The sequence below is a fragment of the Tupaia chinensis genome, unplaced genomic scaffold (genome assembly GCF_000334495.1).
Source record: "Tupaia chinensis unplaced genomic scaffold, TupChi_1.0 Scaffold000146_1, whole genome shotgun sequence".
Taxonomy (NCBI): domain Eukaryota; kingdom Metazoa; phylum Chordata; class Mammalia; order Scandentia; family Tupaiidae; genus Tupaia; species Tupaia belangeri.
Window position 1 is genome coordinate 4,907,931 of NW_006159616.1, and position 16,825 is coordinate 4,924,755.

Sequence of the window (16,825 nt, forward strand, 5' to 3'; positions counted from 1 at the left end):
TTCCTCAGGGCTGGGAGACAGATGGTCCTCCTGCGGCCCTGAGCATTATGGCCCAAAGCACCTCCATACAGAGAATTCAGCGTCTGATTGACTCTGTCCCCTTGACCAATCTACTCTTGACGTTGCTTTCAACTTCCTACAGAAAGGTAGGTGAGGGATCAAACCATTGATGATTTATAAGAACGTCTCACAGTTATATACCTTCTAGAGCTGAATAGGACAGACTTTATAAACCACGACCTTGATAAACCCCAACTTGTAATAATAGTTTTCTCTTTTAGCTCTGAGAGATTTTTGCTATAGGGCATGTGCACTTGCCCGAGAGAGAGAGACAGACAGAAAGCGAGAAATCACCCCCAGTAAGAAATGGCTATGCTGCACACAGTCCCTTCTCCATTCTCTTCTTGGGATTTTGAGCATGCACGCACACACGCTTGCTGTGAGTTTTAAGCCGCTGGGTCTGGGACTTGAGCCGCAGTCAACCATGTGGGAGTCTAGCACCTTAATCACTATGACACCTGCTGGTCCTGAGTGGTAATAGTTTTGAAGAGGGGAGAAATTTTTGATATTATTATTTAAATTTGTTAGAGAGTGCCTGTGCTCACTGGAGAGCGACAGAGCAAGTGAGAAGGAAAGTGAGAAAGCGTCCCCCACACACTGCAGGTGATCATACTGCATCCTTTTCTTTCTCTCCCTTTTCAATCTTGGGGACATGGGCACACATGCCCGGCATGTCTATTAAACCGCCAGGTCTAGGACTTAAACTGCTCTGTTTGGCTGTGTGGGGTCCAGCCACTTTAACCACTACACCATCAGCTGGCCCAAGGGAAGGAATTCCTAACTAGTTCAGTGTCCAAACATTTGAGTTAGCTACCGATTATTAGTATTGAGATACGTGGGACTACCTGGTGATTTGTGGTGGTTGGTGTACTGAAACAAAAATATAGAGCCACCGTCCTTTTTTCAATTCTTGTCTACATCTCTTGTCCATATCTTTGTAGGATTAAGTGTTAAGAACCCTGAACTTTTAGAAGTACTTCTCAGATTTAGAAAAAAGTTTAATTTTTTTTTTAGGAGAAGGAAAAAGGTTAACTTTTTTTTTTTGGAGAGGTTTTTGCTATAGGGCTCCTGCACTTGCCAGAAAGACAGAGAGACAGAGAGACAGAAAGCGAGAAATCAGCCCCCAGGGGGGATGGTCATGCCGTAATCCCTTCTCCTCCATTCTCTTCTTAGGATCTTGGGCATACACACACACACGCCCAGCATGAGTTTAAGGCACTGGGTCCGGGACTTGAACCACGGTCGACTGCCTGGGAGTCCAGCAGCATAGCCATTACACCAAGTGCTGGTCCCAAGTTTAACTCATAAAAAATCCTCCAAAGAAGCTGAACATGGAGAAAACCTTCCTATGATCAGTAAGATTAAGTAGGATGGTTCCAGTCTCATAGCCTTTACTGTTTTCCTAGGCCTGTGTCCTGCAGCGGCAGAGGAAGGGTTCCATGAGCAGTGATGCCAGTGCCTCCACTGACTCAAACACCTACTACGAGGATGATTTCAGTAGCACGGAGGAGGACAGCAGCCAAGGTAGGTGCTGTTCTTTTCTCTAGCCCAGAGATAAACTACACGGTGCGTTCAGGGGGTTTCTAGCAGGGTTTGTTGGTTTCCTGTTTGCCATTTTGTTTTTGCCAGCCTTGCTTGTATCTTGATTTTATAAGCGCTCAAAGATGACGTTATTTAAAAGCAAGTTGAACTATTGAAGACTGAGTGATGGTTGCTTGCTTTTAGCCAAGCCCAGGTTCGCTTTTCATTCCTTTCTCTCCAAAATCAAAGTACATCCCAACTATTCGTGTTTCTTTCTATGTTATCCATTTTGTGACCTGCGCTGAGCTTTTCGTATTAACCTCAAAAGGTCACACGTGAGTGAGGTCTTTGTTTAGTAGCTATTATAGATTTGTGTCTTAGGGAAGCATAGCAGCGGGACCAAACTAAGACTGAATCCTGCCTTAGTTTGGAGAGACAGTAATTAAGGTAAATATCCTGGATTCTTTCAAGTTGGGTGTAAGGGAGCGATACAAACTATTGAGAGAGGTATGATTTTCATCTTAGGGTATATAGTTGGTAAGTATTACATTTTCTCTTGAGAATGTCTGACTTGTTACCAGTAAAGTAATTTTTCTTCCTTTTATGGGTTCTTTTAATAAAATTATTGGGGTGTAATATACATACAATAAAATGATCTTTTTGACTAGACATACGAAGATCTAAGTTTTGACAAATTTATGGAACCTTGCCATTATCACCTTAGTCAAGATACCCTGTACTGCCTATGACTCAGGCAGATGCACCAAAAATCGTTTACATTTGATTTTGTTACGTTTTCTTTCTCTGTTCAGATGATGACAGTGAGCCTATTTTGGGGCAGTGGTTTGAGGAGACCATCTCCCCTAGTAAAGAGAAAGTGGCGCCTCCACCTCCTCCACCACCTCCTCCACTGGAGAGCTCTCCCCGGGTGAAAAGTCCCAGTAAGCAAGCCCCCGGGGAGAAGGGCAACATTTTGGCTAGTCGCAAAGATCCTGAGTTGGTAAGAGTGGGTTTCTGAGATTTCGAGGGAAGGTGGGGAATATGGAGAAGGGGTACAAACATAGAGCATTTATATTATAATGAAGTCTACTTTTTATAAAGAGCTGAGAATTACTATATAAATGTTTTATGTTCAGATCCGTGACTAGATTATAACTATCTAAGGGCAAGAAGTATATCTCACTCATTCACTGATATAATAACGTATGTTTTCATACAATATTTTGTGGATTTTATTGTATTAAACTGACATACCATTTGTATAAGTGGTAGAGAGTTACAGGGGAAAAACTCAGAATAAAACTAGTCCCAGTGCAGATGATTTAAATTTTGATTCTTACATGAAGCCTGTGGGCATGGTTTATTTCCTGTTTGTGTTCAGGGTTTGTAGAGGTTCTGGGTTTATGAACCTGCTCAGAGAGGTTTTTTGTGTTGCTTTTAGTTCTTAGGTCTGGCTTCCAACATTTTGAACTTCATCACTTCTTCCATGCTGAACTCTCGAAACAATTTTATCCGGAACTATCTGAGTGTGTCTCTTTCAGAACACCATATGGCCACCCTGGCCAGTATCATCAAGGAGGTGGACAAAGATGGACTCAAGGGTCAGTATATGGGGCCCGTTCCTTAGGGGAGGTTGGCTGTCCGCGGGCTGGCGTGCTGTAGCAGCTGCTTGAGTAACTGGTCTCCTGTCTGTCTTCAAGGTTCCTCAGATGAAGAGTTTGCTGCAGCTCTCTACCACTTCAACCACTCTCTGGTAACTTCTGACCTTCAGTCACCTAACCTGCAGGTTCGTGTGCACTGCAGCTGTCTAGGTCCAAAGCCTTCCCCAGTAGCTCCTCCCATGGGCTGCAGCTGCTCCTGGTGTTAAGGAACACCATTAGTTATTCGTCCCTACATGGGAAAGAGCGTTGCTATTCTGCTAAGTTGTAAGGCCATTTCAAGAAAAAAGAAGTGTGTCCTTTATTTTCAAGTTACTCAATAAGCATAAGTAAAAGGAAAAACTACAAAAACAAAACTGGTAACTATCCTTGAAAAATAGTGGACAAAATATACAGGAGGGTACTTTAAAAATTAAGAAATATAAATGACCAACAAATATAGGAAAAATGTTGAGCATCATTAGTAATTGAAGAAATACAAACTTTTAAGTGTATGTTTTAAATTAAGACATTAAAATGCAGGAGATAAGATGACCTTATACAAAATTCCACTTGCAAACCCACCATTAAAACAAAATCTCAGACCTGGATTATGAATTTGTAATCTTATAGTTCTCTCTTCCCACTGAGGTATCTGATATTATGAATTCTACATCTCAAGCTTCTCATTTCATTAATTCTGTTTATTTATATAAGTTATATATGATATATAATAATAGAAAAACATTATGAATGCAATAAATATAAATAAAAATAAGCAAATTTTTGCATCTATAGTCCTTAGTTTTAAGGAAAATTTTTCTCTCTCTTTTTTTTTTTTGTAGAGAGATTTCGCTATAGGGCATATATACTCACCGGAGAGACAGAGACAGCTAGAAATCACCCCCCAGGGAAGGATGGCAGCACCACAGTCCCTTCTCCATTGTTCTCTTAGAATTTTGGGCACGTATGCATGCATGTATGATATGAGTCTGGGTCTGGGACTCGAACTATGGTTGACTACATGGGAGTCCAGTGATGTAACCATTATACCATCTGCTGGTTCCAAAAAAATTTGTCTTAGTGTGCAATAGGGAGGATGTGCTCACTGGCGAGAGACAGAGAGGGAAAGTGAGAAATCAGGCCCTGGGAGGGGAATGGCCACACCGCAGTTCCCTGTCTGTCTTTCTCATCTTGGGATTTGGGGCACACACGCTTATTTACCCAGCATGTTTTTATTTTCTTTCTTTTTTTTTTAAAGTTATTTTTATTCATTTTATTTGTTATTATTTATGTTTTAATTTTACCAGAGAAAGGCAGAGAGAGAGAGAGGGAAAGCCACCGGGTCTGGGACTTGAACCACAGTCAGCCATGTGGAGTCCAGCATCTTAATCACCACGCTACCTGCTGACCCCTCTTTTCTTTTTTTTTTTTAAAGAATTATTTTTTATTTATTTAATCATTTATTTATGTATTTTTAATTCGACCAGATATATATAGAGTCCAGGACCCTTAACCATCATGCCACCTACGGGCCCCATCACCCAGAATGTTTTTCAAGCTGCTGGGGCCAGGACTCAAAGTGTGCAGTTCAATATATTTAACTTCATTTATTTATTTTTAATTTGGCCAGAGAGGGATAGAGTGAGGGAGAAAGAGAGACAGCGAGAGGGAACATGAGAAAGTAAGTCGCCAGGTCCGAGACTTGAACCATGGTTGACCATGTGGGAGTCCAGCGCCCTTGGCTATTAGTTATAGTTAAGGGAGCAGGATCCCACTTAGCTGACCATGGTTCTTATCCTAACTCAGTAGCTTGAAAAACATGCTGGGTGCATGTGTGTGTCCAAAATCCCGACAGGTTGGAGAAATGGAGGAGAAAGTATTGTGACAAAACCACACTCCACTAGGGGGTACTTCTCTCTCTAGTGAGCAGACGGTCCTTTATCAATAAAGTAAACAAAACAAAAAGAAACAACCGCTATTTGTAGGATAGGAGTAGAGTGTAATAGGCACTCAATAGCTAATTTAATATAGAATCTGTTAAGTATCAAATGTAGAAGGTAGGGCATGGGTTGAAAGAAGAGAGAAAATACTTGCAGTTTGCGGGTTGCAGGAATGGGGAGGTAGGACTTCATAGCAGGTGTGATGGTACAGAAAGGATGGGTGATATTAGAGTACCAGGTAGGGAGCAGAATGACTGGCACCGACAGGAACACACTGCATATGGAGGTCATATAGAGTGGTTCCCTTTGATTGAGAGCGGAGAATGCCACAGAGAGGAGCGTGGTTAAATTATGAGGAATCTTGAAATCTACATGAAGACTATAGTAGAGAGCCTCTGCGCTGTCTTTTATTTTATTTATTTTTAAAAATTATTTTATTTGGGACCAGCAGATGGTGTAATGACTGTGTTGCTGGTCTCCCATGTAGTAGGCCATGGTTCAAGTCCCGGACCCAGTGGCTTAAACTCACACTGGGTGCGTGTGCATGCCTGCCCAAGATCTGGAGAAGAGAATGGAGGAGAAGGGATTGCGGTGTGGCCTTCCTTCCCCTCCCCTCGGGGGATGATTTCTCACTTTCTGTCTTTCTTGCTAGTGTATGCACCCTATAGCAAAATCCTCTAAAAAAAAAAAAAAGGAATTATTTTGTTTAACTTTATTTAATTATTTACTTATTTAAATTTTACCAGAGAGGGACAGAGTGAGAAAGAGAAGGAGAGGGAAAGCGAGAAAGGAAGCTGCCAGTTCGGGGACTCAAACCACTATTGGCCATGTGGGAGTCCAGCACCCTTCACTACCATGCCGTCTGTGGGCCCTGGGCTATGCTTTTATAAGTTAATACAGTGCTGGAATGGACCTTGGTGTAGGTGCAGGTGCCGAGCATCAGTGGCTGGGAGTGACATAGGGCAGGACAAACACATAACATCTAAAATAGTGTCCAACTTGGGGCCAGTTCTGTAGTCTAGGGGTTAATGTAGCCAGATCCCACATGGATGACCATGGTTTGAGTCTTGGCCATATCTGCTTGAGAAACACAGCAGGCGTGTGTGCACGTGTGCCGAAAATCCCAGTAGGAGGGAGAAATGGAGGAGAAGGGCTTGCTGCACAGCCATGTCTTATTGGAAGCTTCCCACCTCTTGCTCTGGGGATCTCATGTGCCCTGTGGCAATTAAAAAAATAATAAAGTAGTGCCCAGCTCAATCCACAACATGAGATACTACTTTACAACCATTAGGAAAACAGAAAGTACATACTAGTGAGGACGTTGAGAAAGTGGAATCTTTGTGCTTTTCTGGTGGGAATGTAAAATGATCCAGTCACTGTGGAAAACGGAAAGGTGGCTTCACAAATTAGGTACACATAGAATTACCGTATGATCTAACAAGTCTACTTACATATCCAACAGAAATGAAAGCAGGGTCTTGGACAGATTCTTATACACCCGAGGTCATAACAGTATTGTTCTCAGTAGCCAGAGATGGAAGCAACCCTAATGTCCCTTGATATTTGAATGAAGGATAAACAGAATGTGATACGTGCACACACTGAGTGAGGAGTATTCAGTCTCTAAACGGAGGGAAAGCCTGACCCCTGCTACAACATAGAGGAACCGTGAAGACTGCGTGCTCAGTGAAATAAGTCACGCAGAAAAGGGCAGATAGTGTATGATTCCATGTATGTGAGGTGCATAGGGTGATCAGATTCACAGAGGCAGAAAGCTGAGTGCTGGTTGCCTGGTGCTGGAGGCGGAGGGGAATAGGGAATTACTATTTAATGGATACTGAGTAAGCTGCCAGATCCGGGACTCGAATTACATCTGACCATGTGAGAGACCAGTGCCTTAACTGCCATCCCACCTGCTGGCCTCTAGAACAAGGTTTTGCTGCTATGTGTACTGTGGTGAGTTTTACTTCCTTGAAAGTCAGTCATCTCACATACAACTGCTTGCAGTTGGGGTGATGGGAAACAGGCTCCTGTGGAATGCTGCCTCATTTCTTATGTGACTGACACAGAGGCGGAAACAGAGGCTGTTACTTAAGTCTGGTCCATGGCCTAGTGAAGGGGGCTGGATCCCACATGGTGACTATGCGGTTTGAGTCCTGGACCCTATGGGCTCAGGAAGCATGCCAGACACGTGTGCCTGTGTACCCAAGATCTCATAAGGAGGGGTTAGGGAGAAGGGATTATGGCATGACCATGCCCCACTGGGGTCCTTTCTCGCTTTCCCTTTCTCTGTCTCTCCACTGAGCACGTAAACTTTCTGGCAAAATTAAAAAAAAACCCAAAAAACCAAAAACCCGGAATCCTCACTGAGAATAATGTTGTAGAAGTGATATTACAAAGAACATGCATTGTATATAATCCATGTTTATGGCTGCATATCCCTCGTTTGGAATACTTAGGTTTTTTCCCTTATTCTTTTCTCATTATTACAGTTGATATTTTTGATGTAGCTCAGGTAGATTAATATTATTAATTCTTGGCATTGTTTCCTCAGAGTCAGGAATTCAGAGGTCACTTGTGGCTGCATTGTGCATAATGGATAAGAATGTGGGTTTTAGAGAGAAACCTGGTTTATTACTTAATGAACTTATGACTTTGGTCATATTCTTCAACCACCCTCGCCAGTGACCTGGCCCTCTTGACACCCCTCCCGGCACGGCCCTGCATGCAGTATGACAGTGTGTGTAGCACTTAGCTCGCTGCCAGCCTGTGGTCACTGCCCAGCACTTGGAAAGTGCCCTTGAGATCTGCGGCATTCTGAACGACGCTCATTTCCCAGGACTAGGGTCCTCAGGGAGCTTTTATAAGACTGTAATTTAATTTGGCAGACTCAGAAATTTATTCTACATCCAGAGGTAACCAAGGTTTGAGTCTTCCGAAGCCAAATAGGAAACGGGCATTCGTCTGGCTTTCTGTTGGCAACACACTCAGTTTGTGCACATGTGTGCTTGTGAAGATAAGTCGCAGCTTAGATAACTGGGCTGGGAAAAAGAAAGTGCAGCTCATTTGAAAGACAGGCCACCACTGGAGGCAAAAGACAGCCTTGATTATATCTAGGTACCTTGATACCTAATAGGCAAAATTGCTTTACTAACTAAAAAAATTTTGCTGTAGGATGTGTGCACTTACCAGAGAAAGAGAGAAAGTGAGAAAGCACCCCCCATGGGGGATGGCCACACCACAATCCCTTCTACTCCATTCTCTTCTCAGGATTTTGGGCACGCATGCACACATGCCCAGCATCATGTTTTTCATGCTGCCAGGTCTGAGATTTAATCTGTGCGGTTAGCCCCATAATAGTACCCAGCTACCTTAACCACAATGCCAAATAGCTGGTCGTCTGAGGTACTCTTAATGCAAGTTGTTAGAGCTGTAAATTGTTGGGTCTTCCTCTTCCACGAGTTATTTGTAGGCTACTGGTTATCAAAGAAAAGGTATTATGTTATAGTTCTCAAAGGCACCGTTTTTCTCTCAAAGGCAGCGGTTTTTCATGTTCTTTCCATTTAAAAAATTATTTCAGTTCTGCTATCTCAATACACTTCTCCTTTTTCAGAAGCCCTCCCTTTTTTTTTTTTTATAATTACTTTATTTAACTTTATTTTTATTTTATTTATTTATTTTAATTTGACCAGAGAGGAGGAGAGAGAAAGTGAGAAAGCAAGCCACCAGGTCTGGTGCTCGAACGGCAGTCAGCCATGTGGGAGTCCAGCACCCTCAACAACCACGCCACCTGCTGGCCCCAGAAGCCCTTTTCTGATGCTAATTAACTATAGATTTTAGTGAGTTAGATTAGTAATTTTTTATTTATTTATTTTTTATTTGTTGAACTATATGATCTTTTCCCAAACCATTTCTAAATCTAAATTTCTGGGTCCTTCTTTCTTTACTCTGCCCATATTAAAAAATGAACATTTGGGGACCAGCAGTTGGTGTAATGGCTATGTCATTGGACTCCCATGTAGTGGACCGCAGTTCGAGTCCCGGACCTGGTGGCTTAAACTCACGGTAGGCAGGTGTGCGTGTGTGCCCAAGATCCTGAGAGGAGAATGGAGAAGGGATTGTGGCATGGCCATCCCCCCAGGGGGTGATTTCTTGCTTTCTCTCTGTGTCTTTCTGGCAAGCACACGCACCCTATAGCAAAAAAAAAATGAACATTTGAAGGGGCCAGCAGGTGGCATAGTGATTAAGGTACTTGACTCCCACGTGGTCAGCTGCAGTTCAAGTCTCGGACCCAGCAGCTTGAAACTCATGCTGGGCGCGCATGTGTGTGTTTGGTGACCAAAATCCAAGAGGAGAATGGAGGTCAAGGGATTGTGGTGTGACCATCCTCGGGGTGATTTCTTGCTTTCTGTCTCTGTTTTTCTCTTCTCTCCAGTGAGCACATATGTCTTATAGCAAAAATCACTTAAAAAAATTTGAGAGCCTGAGTAACCCTGACCTTATCCCTTATCTTTTTATAATGGTCTCTTATGTGTCTTTCATGCCAGAATACACTGTTGCAGCAGCTTGGAGTCGCTCCCTTTTCTGAGGGCCCTTGGCCCTTGTACATTCACCCTCAAAGCCTCTCTGTGCTCTCACGCCTCCTGCTCATCTGGCAGCATAAAGCCAGCGCCCAGGGTGACCCTGATGTCCCTGAATGTCTTAAAGTTTGGGACAGGTAAGAAACTCCCGGGACAAGACCTATAGAAGAGATCATTTGTTTGATTCCTTTGTAGTTAAGCTGTAACTTTGAGACGTTACTGTGTTGGTAGTATTTAAGTGGGGAGGGTGGAGGAGTGATGGGGGTTGCGGTAAGGTATGCCGTTACCAAAGCGCCTACAGAAACTACGGTCCAGACAGATGCTGGCTGTTGCACGTGGGGGATTTGGTTATAATGACTAGGTAGAACCTGCATCTTGAACATAAACAATTTTATCCTGACCTGGTTTTTTGAAAGAGGGAGCAGGGAAGCCAACTCCATCCTTGGTTATTTTGCTTTCAATATGAAAGCACTTAAAGTGACTTGCAGTCTTTTTTGGACAAATTTTAAAGAATTTTTTTCCTTGGGGGAAGCTCAGATTAATCATCTAAATCCTCTTTAGATGGACCTGTATTTGCCATTTTTGTTTACATGGTTAGGAGTCTTCAAAGCAGTTTGTTTTCCTAAAAGGCTTTGCTTTTCTATTCCCCATTCTAGGATCAAATAGCTCTAATGCTGGATTTGAGAAATCATAAACCTCCTTGAATGCCAAAGACCCACTATGTATTTCCTGGTGGAATCTTGCAAAGAAGGCTGGGAGGTGGGGGGTGCAGTGGGGGGGGAAACCCTTATTAAAATACAAATCTCTTTTTTGATAGCCAAAGGCAGCAAAAATAGTTGGCTATATTCATTCCATTTTTGCATAAAAGCTCTTCTGACAAGTTCTCTAAATAGTATAATTTCTTTCTTATTGCTTTATGGTCTGGGCTATTTTTTGCTATTATCAGGCAATGATTTTAACCTGGAATATAAATTCCTAAAACTAGAATGAAATTACAGCATCAAAATATAGGGAAAAGTGATTGAGTTGGCTCTGTCTGCCCAGGATTATTAATTAAGAAGCAGTAGCACCACCACCTTTTGGGGAGCTCACAGTTCCTTCCATTGTCACAATTACAGGGTGGGCATTGATACAGCTGTGGCCGTGGTTGTGAAAGCTGAAGTTCCTTGGGAATATTTTTGGGGCTGAATCTAGCTTTTTTTTTTTTTTTTAAAGGTATTTGTTGTAGGCCGCATGCGTGAGACAGAGAATGGGAAATTGAGCAGTCATCTCCTAGGGAAATCCCTTTTCCTGCATTCTCCCGGAATTTTTTGGGCATGCAAGCACATGTGCCCAGTGTGATTTTTAAGTTGCTGGGTCTGGGACTTGAACCATGGTTAGCCATGCCTTAACTGTCACACTACCTGCTAGCCCCCTGAATTTAGCTTTTTTATAGCCAAAATTTAGTTTATACTTTATCTTTACCATGTCGTTTTTTCCCCCTCATTATTTTAATGCCTGGGGTTCAGAAGTTTCACTCTGCTGGTGCCTGGAATTTTCTATGTGGGGAGGTGTTCCAACTTTTCCCAACTAGATCTATTCATTTCTGTGTGGCAGGTTTTTGTCCACAATGAAGCAGAATGCCTTGCAGGGGGTGGTTCCCAGTGAGACGGAAGATTTGAATGTAGAACACTTGCAGCTGCTCCTCCTCATCTTCCACAACTTCACAGAGAAAGGCCGGCGGGCCATACTGACCCTCTTCGTGCAGATCATCCAGGAGCTGAGTGTTGACATGGATGTCCAGACGCGCTCCGTGCCGCTCATCCTGGCGCGCCTCCTGCTGATCTTCGATTACCTGCTGCACCAGTACTCCAAAGCTCCTGTGTATTTGTTTGAACAGGTATAGACCAAAGCATTCATTTTCTCTTACTGAGCACTTTTTCTTCAGGGTTACTATGATCCAAGGCCAAAATGATCCTCACTTCAGGTCTTAGGTATTCATCGTGATAGGTTTATGGGTAAGATTTTGGAAAACCACTGGGACTTGTATGTGTACACTTGCACATTATGTTTAACCAGAAGGAATTAGTGTTTTGGGTTTTTAGGAAAGTCATGACACATTCTCGCATAGAAAAGAAACATAGAAAAATATGTCATGAGTTTCCCAACGGCCTAATAGATTGCGTTGGTAAAGTTGGACTCTAGGCTCTGTTCACAGGAGTTCTTCCTAGAAGTACCCTGCTCTACTTGAGTCTGGCAGTGTGTCCTGGGCATCACTTCTCATTGAATGTTCACTAGTAGTTGAATGATAGCCGAGCAGTACCTTTATGGATTGGCTGTAAGGATCCACAGTGAGGATGAGAGGGCCAGTTAAGACTTAACTATGTTTCAGTATTCTTAAAATGTTTTCTGTAGTGGGCCAGCAGGTGGCACACTGGGTTACCACATGGGCGACTGCTATTCCAGTCCTGGCCCTGGGGGCTTGAAAATCATGCCAGGTACACGTGCATATGTATGCCTAAAATCCTGAGAGGAGAGTGGAGGAGAAGGGCTTGCAGTGTGGTCATCCCCACAGCCGATGATTTCTCATGTTCCCTCTCTGTCTCCATTGAGCCTTACGGCAAAATCCTAAAAAAATAATACTTCCTTTATGTTGTACAGTTCTCTTTAAGAAACACCATCAGAAAATGATTTCCAAAAGAAGTAACTGGAAAATCTTTAAAATTTTATTTTATTTCGGGCTGGCAGGCGGCGTGGTGGTTAAGGGTGCTAGACTCCCACATGGCCGACTATGGTTTGAGTCCCGGACCTGGCAGCTTGCTTTCTCACTTTCTCTCCCTCCCTTTCTTTTTTTCTTGCTCTGTCCCTTTCTGGTCAAGTTAAAATGAATAAATAAATAAAGTTAAATAATTTCTAAAAATTTTTTATTTTAGTTTTTAGTTTGTGTGTATGTTTTAGTTCTTTTTTCTTTTGTTTTTTTTAAAGGTTTTTGCCATAGGGCATGTGTGCTCACTAGAGATAGGTTAAATGAGAAATCAACACCCCTCTCCAGGAAGGATAGCCACATCACAGTCCCTTTTCCATTCTGCCTCTGAGAGTTTTGGCAGGTGCGCACACATTTCTAGTATGAGTTTTAAGCAATTGGGTCTGGGTCTTGAACTGTGGTTGATCATGTGGGAGTCCAGGGCCTTACCCACCATGCCACCTGCTGGCCTCTCCTCCTCCCTTTTTTTAATTTGTTTAGTTTTTTTTTTTTTTTTTTTTTTTTTTTTTTAAGAGAGATTTTTGCTATAGGGCATGTACACTTGCCTGAGAGACAGAAAGTGAGAAATCACCTCCCTGGAGGGATGGTCACACCTCAGTCCCTTCTCCTTCATTCTCCTCTTAGGATTTTGGGCACACACGCGTATGTTCCTGGTGTGAATTTTAAGCCACTGGGTCCAGGACTTGAACTGCAGTGGTCTATGTGGGAGTCCAGAAATATAATCCTTGTGCCATTTGCTATCTGTTTATTTTTTTGATGTAAGGCACATACACTTGCCAGGACAGACAGATAAAAAGATAGAAGGGAACGTGAAAAAATCTCCCTCCGGGGGGATGGCTACACTGCAACCCTCCTCCTTCATTCTCTTCTTGGGATTTTGGACACACATGCACATGCTCCTGGAATGTTTGTTTGTTCATTCATTCATTCATTCAAGCTGCTTGGTCTGTGACTTGAACTGTTCAGTCAGCCATGTGGGATCCAGCTGTCTTAATTTCCATGCCACCTGGTTGATTCTTTAAAATTTTATTTTAGTTTGTGTTTTTTCTTTTTTGGGGGGAGAGGTTTTTTTGCTATAGGGCGCGTGCGCTCGCCGGACAGACAGACAGACAGAAAGCGAGAAATCACTCCCCAGGGGGAATGGCCACACCGCAACCCCTTCTCCTCCATTCTCCTCTCGGGATCTTGGGCACGCATGCACACGTGCCTGGTGTGAGTTTTAAGCCACTGGGGCCGGGACGCGAACCGCGGTTGACTACATGGGAGTCCAGCGACATAGCCATTACGCTAACTGCTGGTCCCAGTTTGTGTTTTTTCTAAGCTTTGATATACTAACCTGTTATACCAGAAATGAAAAGCAGAATGGTGACTGTGTAACTTCCTTAAATGAATGTTTGTGTTTTAAAAGGTGCAGCATAACTTGCTAAGTCCTCCTTTTGGGTGGGCCAGTGGATCCCAGGACAGCAACAGCCGCCGGACAACCACCCCTCTCTATCATGGGTTCAAAGAAGTAGAAGAAAACTGGTCTAAGCATTTCTCATCAGGTCAGAAAGAAGACTGTCAATAAAAAACTGACCTAGGGATTCTTACTGGCAGAATTGAATTTGAAAATTGGAGACTCTTAGAGGATCTTTGGTCATTTGGTTTAGACAAATCATCTACAGATTTAAAACATAAGTTGACTCCCACATTCCCCATATTAATTAAAAAAAATTGGGGCACAGGATTTAAGAATCCTTATATCGAGGCATGGGGTATATTATGGATTCTTTACTTCTCTCCTGAGGATTATTAAGTGTGTTTTGTGGAAGCTCTTGTGAAGCCTTAGTATGAATTCATGATCATGTCTCATTGATAGTGAGAAAATGGTGTCCAGGTGTAATGCCTATAGTCTAATGATGCAATTTTGTCGATTAACTTGACCATAAAGAGCCTTAGTTAACTCCTAGGGGTGATTTTGCCTTCCCCCAGGGGTTATTTGGCAATGTCTGGAGACATTTTTGGTGGTTACATCTGCAGAGTGGGGGTGCTGCTGGCGCTCCTTGTACTGTTAGACCTCCTATAGTGCCCAGGACAACTTTTCATAGCAAAGAATCATCCAGCCCCAAGTGTCAGTAGTGCCAAGGTTGAGAAGCCTTGGTTTAAAGTGCTTTTTTAGTGTTTGCAGTTTATGTTTGTTAGAGTTGAGAATAAAACCATTCTTTTAATAAACACGTTGCTTTTTAGATGCTGTCCCACAGCCCAGATTCTACTGTGCCCTCTCTCCAGAAGCCTCAGAGGATGATTTGAACCGACTGGATTCTGTGGTACCAGGAATTTTAACCCCCCCCCCATTTTTTTTGGTAGAGGTTTTTGCTATAGGGTGCGTGCACTCACCAGAAAGACAGAGAGAGACAGATAGCAAGAAATCATCTCCAGGGAGGATGGCCACGCCGCAGTCCCTTCTCCTCCATTCTCCTCTTGGGATCTTAGGCATGCATGCACATGCACGTGGCATGAGTTTAAACCACCAGGTCCGGGATTTGAACCGGTCGACCCCATGGGAGCCCAGCGACATAGCCATTAGGCCAACTGCTGGTTCCAAAACCCCATTTTATTTGTGGGTCAGATTGTCTTTAACATCATCCTATTGGGGTGGGGAAGAGAATAACTTTTTGTTATGAGGGCATTTGGCTAAATTAAGATCAGAGCTTACTCCAGAAGGAAATAAATGTGTTTTCTAGATTATCTGCTGGATTGCACTTTTGCTATAGGCATTCTTTATGGTGGTTGACACTGATGTTATTTCCAAAGACTCTCTCTCTTAGCATTCACCACATGTAATATTTTAATAAACAAAAAAAATAACAGTTGCTCCTCTCTTGTTCTAAAGACTGGGCTTGTATTCACAATAGCCTGCAAACTGAGTGAGGTCCCAGAGTGGGGCCCTGCTGTATGAGAAATTAATAAGTGCAATTTTACGGGGTGTTTTGTCTCAGGAGGTTAAATGATAGTGCATGGGTAGTGGGGGGAAAACTTCAGAAAACAAGAAGAAATGATTTTATTTCTTTCTTGATGGCAGGCATGCGATGTTCTTTTCTCCAAGCTGGTGAAGTATGATGAGCTTTACACTGCACTAACGGCCCTGCTTGCTGCTGGGTCCCAGCTTGATACAGTCAGGAGGAAGGAGAGCAAGAATGTAACAGCCCTGGTAAGACCATGGAAGCCTGGGAGGAGTTGGGGCTGAGTTAGATAATTGCTCCTTAATTCTACCAGAAGTTTCCTTCTGCATTCTAATTAGTTTATTGAATATCTGTTTACAGAACTGACTGATAAACTTCAGTGTTTCTATGTATTATTTGGATGGTTATGTTCACCTTAGAGATGACATTACATTTTTTGGTTAGTATTGAGAGAAATGTGACTTTGAGAGCGCTCTATCTCCTGCAAATGCTGGCTGATGCATTATATTGAAAACCTTATACTTGAACTTCTGCAGAGGTCCATGAATGTGTCTGTCCTAGAAACTGTGCTAGTAACTCCAGGCCACAGAAATGGCCTGTGGGTTGTAAGTCTGCTAAGAAGAGTGTCCTGCTCTCTTTTGGTTGTTGATAGATTATTGCAGAGCCAAAACTGTCTCTGAGCAATTTTATTAGCCTGTGAAGTGTGCATGATACGGGACCAATGGTTGGTCCGTGTACCGTGCCATTTCTGCTTTATTAGGAATGCTCCTATTGAGAAAGGTCAGGAGCACAGACTGAAGGCTCAGATTTCGGTTGAAAATTGGAACTCTGCACTGTTCTGTTTCCAAAGTCGTATTGTTAGCTATTCTTACTATTAGGCTTGAGGCAAGACCAAATGTGACCTCTCTGACTGCTCATTTTGCTTTCTCAGGAGGCTTGTGCCCTTCAGTATTACTTCTTGATATTGTGGAGGATCCTAGGAATTTTACCACCGTCAAAGACGTATGTGAACCAGCTGGCTATGAACTCGCCCGAGATGAGCGAGTGTGACATCTTACACACCCTGCGATGGTCTTCCCGCCTCCGGATCAGCTCCTATGTCAGCTGGATAAAGGTACCAGGGTGGGGCCCGGAGCTTTTACTAAGGGCCATTCAGTGTCAGCAAGCCCTGTGCTTACGGGACCTTTTAAATGGAAAGATTGTGAAAGCCTTGGACTCTGTCCGTACTGATCTCCTAACACTATTTTTCTCTCTGTTCACATAGGATCATCTTATCAAGCAGGGCATGAAAGCGGAACATGCGAGCTCTCTCATAGAGCTGGCATCTACCAAATGTAGCTCAGTGAAATACGATGTTGAAATTGTGGAGGAATACTTTGCTCGGCAGGTAGGTGTTGAA

At 43.0% G+C, this 16,825-nt stretch overlaps 1 protein-coding gene across 1 annotated transcript in view; it reads left to right on the forward strand.

Moving 5' to 3' along the window:
• The window catches only part of LOC102500380 (E3 ubiquitin-protein ligase UBR4), a 107,749-nt gene that overhangs the window by 25,948 nt on the left and 64,976 nt on the right, over positions 1–16,825 (forward strand). Inside the window, exons 13-24 of the mRNA XM_027770668.1 lie at positions 9–146; positions 1,467–1,584; positions 2,394–2,581; positions 3,023–3,182; positions 3,282–3,367; positions 9,709–9,878; positions 11,338–11,620; positions 13,893–14,028; positions 14,711–14,790; positions 15,546–15,674; positions 16,358–16,540; positions 16,691–16,813. Coding sequence (XP_027626469.1) covers positions 9–146; positions 1,467–1,584; positions 2,394–2,581; positions 3,023–3,182; positions 3,282–3,367; positions 9,709–9,878; positions 11,338–11,620; positions 13,893–14,028; positions 14,711–14,790; positions 15,546–15,674; positions 16,358–16,540; positions 16,691–16,813 — 1,794 coding nt within the window. The remainder of the gene's footprint in view (positions 1–8; positions 147–1,466; positions 1,585–2,393; positions 2,582–3,022; positions 3,183–3,281; positions 3,368–9,708; positions 9,879–11,337; positions 11,621–13,892; positions 14,029–14,710; positions 14,791–15,545; positions 15,675–16,357; positions 16,541–16,690; positions 16,814–16,825) is intronic.